Below are 6,896 nucleotides of genomic sequence, written 5' to 3'. Positions count from 1 at the left end.
GGTGGAGAGCTGAGTGTGAATTAAAGCACTTCATGATGCTAGACGGTCTATTTATATACACAGGGCTGAACCAATTACACAGATGCTCTAATAAACATGTTAAGCACTGCATGTATGGAGCTGTACCAACTCCACACAGTTTGGCCTCCCAGCGGCTCATCCACTGGCCTCCAACCTCACTGACTCTCTCTTGAGGCTAATTCATTGTTTCCACATGACTGGATTTGAAAGCAGACACGCACACGCTTCTTTTCATACCACAATAGGTACGCATCAGTCTGCCACACAGACGCTCTCATTGTGCCCGGTCTGGAGCCCTGTGGATGCTTCTGAGAGGATGTGACTCTGCACTATTTACAGGATGCAGCAGATACTTACAGATTGGCCTGTAGCTTCGTGTTAGTGCAATTTTTCCTGAAGTGTGTCTGTGGACGGACACAGCGGAGGATTCCTGGATAATTTAGAACTTCCTGCTGTGTCTGGAGTGTGTCGATGTACAAATCAAAGCATGTCTAGCGTCTGACAGCGAGTCCGTCAGTCACAACACTGTGGATGATGAATGTTTAAACTCATAACAAGCATTTGTTCTGAGCACCATTTATCGCGTTGCACACAGTCGTGGACTTCAGTGAGTGACGGAATTTACGCCACACATACGCCAGCGGACATGTGGATGAAAAAAACGATGATTGGAAAACAGAAAATATTATTATTATTATCATGTATGTAGTGTTACTCTTATTAGGATCAGATTTGTTTTTCTATAATCCCTGTAGGGTACGGTGGCCCAGAAGTGTCACAACAAAACAAAAGCCGCAACACAACACAACGGCTGCAACGGAAGTTTTTTTTTTCCGTTTTTGGTTTTATGTGTGTGTGCATGTGAGTCTCATGTTGGCTTTTGGTTGTGTTGTGACACTTGTGGGCCACCGTAGCAGGGAAATCTCTGGTGCAGTTGTTCAAATGTGTAGTTTGACCTCATGTTGGCAGCGTTGCGTCGCTGTTACAACCCGGACACACTGATACAGAAGTGTTTGACTTAGGCCCCGTTTACATGTTGCAAAAACGGTGATATGTCAATGGGTTTGGGTTTTTGGTTTGCACGTACACGAAGCTACGAATCACAGAAAACGATCATATCCGAAAACTCTGGCCAAAGTGGAGATTTGGAGTCTTTACGTTTGCATGTAGACAGGAGGAGACAGACTTTGATGCCACAGTATGCGACAAAAGCGTCATCAGCGTCATACGTGTGCGACCCATGTTTACAGTTTGGCTACGTCCGTGTACTTGGACTGACATGTTTCTCGGTCACTATTTTCAAGTATTTTACTTGTTTTGTTCTCTAACGACACATTCAGGAGCAGCTCCACATCTCTGTCGGTCCAAACAAACGACCCGCTCGCCTTGTCGTTGAAGTAACAGGAAGTTTTTATTGTTGGGTTTTTTTTTTTCCAGGATTCTGATTGGCTAGCACGGCTTTGTGCGTCTCATTACACTGCCCCCTACAGGTTTGGCATGCTCATAGCAGCTCTTAATGACATGCTTATGCAGGTTTGTGTAAACGAAGATTTTTTGAAAGCGATCTGGTGTTTTACCCAGCTACGTGTAAACGTGGCCTTAAACGACTTTGACGCCTCAGTTTCCTAATTGTTCAAAATGTTGCGACTTTCTCAGAGAACGCTCCTCATACATGCGCAGTAAATCAGCGACTAAATATTAGATACGTATAAATCGTACACAAATACAGTAAATACAGAGTAATACAAGAAGGAGCTGTGGAGTCGGGTCGAGGTAACAGAGTGGGAGATGTCGCACACAGTTGCCGAGTTAGCGGATGGAGGGATGTAAACAAACAACAAGAAAGATGAATGAGAACTTCCTGAGAGGATGTAGCCCCGCTGCTAACAGTTTAATTACATTAATGAACTAAATCACATTCCTAGAAGGTTAGAATGTCGGCTTTTATGACATTTTAAAAACTTCATTATCCATTATTGCTTCACTATGTGTTATTAGTTTGGCAATCCGGTAACAGCTTATTATAGCAAAGATCAGGATTCATTTGTGTGCCGGGTTGTTTTAACAGTAAAACGTTTGAATGTAATGAATGAAAAGAGACAGAAACACGTCAGTAAACTCCTGAACACACACACAGACGGTTTATGGACCACAGAAGTCAGTCTGGAGCTGGTTATTGTAACTCTGGTGTTCAAGTGTCGACCTTCTGACATTTGCATTTCATTAATTAGTGGAGGCTTATTGGGGACTAGTATTAAACTTTAAGACATGAAAACCTCTGTCTTTATGCATTTGGATTACTGCATGCAAGCTCATTGACGTGCTGGTTGATTTTCTTTATTGCCGTGACTCATATGCGATTCGTTTGACTTTATGTGCAGACTCCTGGGACTTTTTGTGCTTTTCTTGTGTCATACGTGTCGGCCTTACGTGTCCATGTAACCGTCTCTAAACGTCTACAGACCTAATCACTTGAGACAACAGTGAGTCTTTCAGACCAGATGACAACGTTAGCCGAATGTTTCCTTTCCCTAATGTGCCAGACAAAACTTTCAGAATGCAAACAGGAGGTGATTATAAATTGGCGAGGCTCTTTAACGGACCTCCAAATTCCTGTTTATCTTGTTTAACCAAGTCCGCTGTACCTAGCGCCTGTGTTTGCCAGTGTGTGTCGGTGTAAACTACAAACTGTTGGCAGCAGAAGCAGCAGCAGCAGCTTCTCCTCCTCCTCGGCTAACGGCTAATGCATTTGTGTTTCCTGCAGCTCCTCTGCGCTACAACACCATGACCATCATCTGGATCTGCATGGCCCTGGTGTCCGGCCTGGTCGCCTTCCTGGCCATCATCATCTGCAGGAAACGGCAAGGCTACACTTTACCACACTACCCATCGCTGCTGTGTGTGGAACACTTTCTTACACTACTCTACCGTTGCCTCTCTTTGTGTAATGTTGTGATCAAACCCCTCCTCCTATGTGCACTGTATCTCCTTCCTGCTTTTACCACCAGTAATACTGGCTGCAAGTAACAAGACAGTGTAATCTGAGTAAAGCGAACGGGAAGGATCTCAACGTTTGAGATGCTAGATTCCCTTGCCGAGCTGAATTGTTTGTGATATTGGATGCACAGATAATCTGCATGCCGCTCCGTCGGTACTAACGGTGATATGCAGAGACCGGTTTGGCTCCCCGTCTACTCACTTTCCTATTTAGCTAATTTCCTAATTCTTAATTTCCACCTCATAGTGGATTTAATTATGTTGATTCATGTCCAGTAGCTTGCAAGCCAAACGCTCCCACTTATCCCATCAGCTCCCCTCCCCATCCTCCCTCCTTTTCCCTTTTGATGTCTTCGACTTACATCTCTGTAGTACTGCACCAAATAATTAATTTCACTGCTCTTAATTAATTCACACTTCAGCGCATATTAAGTTTTTCATTTCAATTCTGTTTAAGGCGGAGGGAGAAAAAAAAATAATAAGTAGGACTTAAAGATGTTATCCAGATTGTGTTGTCATGACTGCAAAGTTCAGCGTGTTCAGCGTTCAGATGGAGGTTCAGGGAGAAGTTTAGTGAGACGGGCCACTGGCCAGTCTGCTGATGAAAATGTCAACAAGGACTAATGATAGAAATCACCAGGGTCAGCTTTATTATTTCCACAGAATAAAAAAATAAATCATTTGCTCACCGGGATGTATACACCAAAAAAAAGAAATATGAGCAGTGTGGTCATACTGGGACATCTGTGGGACCCCAGAGCCTGCTCACCAGTCCAGGCTCCTTAAATGCTCTAAAATAATTAAATCACACGACTAGAGTTCCCAAAATCAAAGGGCTTATTTAACTGTGTTATAATCTTCAGTTTCATTCTTTTGGCAGTGAGAGGGTCCGATCAGGCCCTTATGTGATGGTTCAGTGTTGGACTAATGTGGCCTCTGTAGTGAAATCACTGGACAGCGCAGAACTTGGTGTCGCTGTTGGCCTCAGTTTAAAAGTAGTCAGCATGATAGAAACAAGGAACTGAAACACACACACACAGACCTGCTGCTGCGTAAAGGATTTTTTAATGTAACGTTAAGAAAAAGCTAAAATAGGAAGAACCGATGGCAAATGTTGGGGAGCAGCAGCAACGCTACAGGTAGCAAATAGCTGCAATGTGATACTTCTTGAGTAGCTTGTTCAGTCGTCTTCAAATGTACTCATACCCTCCCATTAAAGAAGAAAACAAAACATCTGTTCCTGAAATAAGCTGAAATTGACAAAAAATTATTGAACATCATGGCATTGGTTTTGAATTGTGGTTCAACAGAATTTTTTTTTTTAAAAAACACGCAAGCAAACGAGCATGATGGGACCGTAAACTAATAATTTGTTGAACGACCCTTTGAGCCAATCACTGCTATCAGGTGTTTCCTGTAACTCCCAATCAGACTTGTGCACCTGTTGACAGGTATTTAGATTTCACTGCTCATCAGCAAAGTGCTCTAATTTGTCCGGGACATTTTTATTTTATTTTATTTTTTAATTTTTTCTTTTCAACCATAATTCAAAAGCAATGTCTTATTTCACCAATATATAATTTAGAAAATTTGTTTAATTTATTATTACTTTTTTCTAGTTATTTGAGTGACTAATGTGAATTTGGCCTTTTCTTTAATGGACGGTGTGACCTGTAGTCTTACCTGCTACTTTCAGCCACTGCAGGTTCTTTTAAAGATTCTCCACCAGCTTCAGTTTCAAAGCTTCCTCGACGCTATCGCAGGAAACCTCACAACACCTCATCATCCAGCGTATTAACACATTTTCTTACTTTTTTCTAGCGGTCTAGAATTTAAAATCCACAAACAAATGTGTGTTTACCTCGTAGCAGCAAATAAACCTCACTGGGCTTGATGGACTGATAGATGTCCATATGTTGTTTGTTTTCTCCTTGTCTCACCTGTAAGGATTTAATGAAACCAGAACATGTATTTGAGATGCTACATATCTCTAGGAGTACATGGGAAAATGCTTTTTTTTTTTGCTGTATTAGTTCCACTTACGCTGCCAGCTAATGTGTGTTTACATTAGAGCTGCACAATACTGGGGAAAAAAATGACATTATTAATTTTTTCTGCTATATATATATTGCAATAAAACAAACAACAAAGCAGCACGTATATATCGTACAAACTGCTCGATCTAGTTTGTCACCACGTTGTCTGTTGTTCTACAGACTTGACGTCTAACTCGAGGCTCCACACAGCAACACTTCTGTCGTCCTGCTGCCGCGTTCTCACTTTATCACCATCCAGGAAAAAACGCTGTTTGCAAACAGTGACTTTTCAGTTGTTAGTCCACATTAACGGAGGGGACCGACAGACTTATTCTGGGCTTCGGACCACAAGTCTGCTGTAGCTGCGTAGCGTTGCGCTGTGACGGCTCTGCTGGCAGCTCCAGAAAAATAGCTGCATGTCACTCGTCGAGCAGCCAAATCAAGCTTTTGACTGACTTCCGCTCGTCGCACGGAGCTTCGTGGTGCCGATTTAAACGGTGAAACAAATGAGTTGTGTTGCCTCCCGTCGTGCAAGACTCCACAAAGTCAACATCATCCTTTATGTAACCAAAATATTTGCTCCTTTGGAAAAATGAAACTTTTCATATTGAGCAGCAAAAACAAAAGTGAGATCTTGAAGTGTTTGAGGTTGTTCGACCGACTTCCTGCAACGCCACACGTTGCATAAAGCACATGTGGACATGCTGAGACTAAACAGCATCTCCAGGTTTTCTGTGTAAATAAGTGAGAGATGAGCAGCCGTGTTGAAGTTAATAACTCATCATGAGCAGATATGGATTTGTTCATTATGATCTGTGCTTGAAGTTTTAATGGTACAAATGTTCCACGTTTGTCCTGTATTCATCCCTCTGTATGTTTCTGTGTGTGCATGTGTGTGTGTGTGTGTGTGTGTGTGTGTGTGTGTGTGGTTTGTATAGACACTGTGGCTACAGCAAAGCCTTCCAGGACTCTGATGAGGAGAAGATGCATTACCAGAACGGTCACGGTATGTTTGGCCCGTTCCTCCGTTATTACCAGTAATAGATTCGATCGCATTCCTCCAGCAGGCTGCATTTTCATCCCTGTGCAATAAAGTTCATCTTCAGAGCAAACAATTTTCATCAGGCTCTGAATGATTACAGCAGAATTCCTTCCTCCCTCCGTGCTGTTTATTCTCTCCTTCTCCTTTGTCTGCTCCTTTTTTTCTGAGTCATTTCTTCCCCTTTTGTCACGTTTCCCCTGAACACACCGCTGACGGGGGCTCAGATGCGACGTTGCTCTCATTCTCCGATATGTGACCAAATGCTAATGTTGTTTATCTTAGTGTCGTTCCCCGACGCGAGGTTCTACATCGACCCGCACACGTACGAGGACCCCTGCCAGGCGGTCCACGAGTTTGCCCGAGAAATTGAAGCTTCCAGGATCAAAATAGAAAAAATCATTGGTTCAGGTAAAAACCATGAACTCGTGTGCACTCACACACACACACTCACACACACACAAGCACACACACACACAGTGAGAATCATTGGCTAAGCTAACTTAAAATCATTGGCCGGTGTAAAGGCTGTGGTGTGCAGCAGAGAGGAGGATAGCAGAGCAGAATCAGAGCGTTGCGTGAGGCTGTCAGTCAAAGCTCCTCAGACAGGCAGCGAATACTAACAGTGTGTCAGCTCCGTAATACACTGAGTTACACGCCGCCGCCGCCGCCGCCGCCGCTGCAGCCACAGACGGAATATAAAGCACAGAAGTGAGGAAACCAACAGCAATCACACCTAAAGTTCTACTGAGCTGAACACAAGAATACATGGAGAATTAGTTCATTGCAGCTTTTGCACACAC

The 6,896-nt window shown here is 43.2% G+C and overlaps 1 protein-coding gene across 1 annotated transcript in view; it reads left to right on the top strand.

The window, feature by feature from the left end:
• Nucleotides 1–6,896, top strand: part of epha8 (eph receptor A8) — a 130,734-nt gene that overhangs the window by 110,428 nt on the left and 13,410 nt on the right. Inside the window, exons 11-13 of the mRNA XM_008294101.1 lie at nt 2,786–2,882; nt 5,993–6,060; nt 6,379–6,504. Coding sequence (XP_008292323.1) covers nt 2,786–2,882; nt 5,993–6,060; nt 6,379–6,504 — 291 coding nt within the window. The remainder of the gene's footprint in view (nt 1–2,785; nt 2,883–5,992; nt 6,061–6,378; nt 6,505–6,896) is intronic.

This window comes from Stegastes partitus, unplaced genomic scaffold (genome assembly GCF_000690725.1).
Source record: "Stegastes partitus isolate 25-593 unplaced genomic scaffold, Stegastes_partitus-1.0.2 Scaffold940, whole genome shotgun sequence".
NCBI classification, from domain to species: domain Eukaryota; kingdom Metazoa; phylum Chordata; class Actinopteri; family Pomacentridae; genus Stegastes; species Stegastes partitus.
This window is presented reverse-complemented; position numbering and strand designations above follow the sequence as displayed.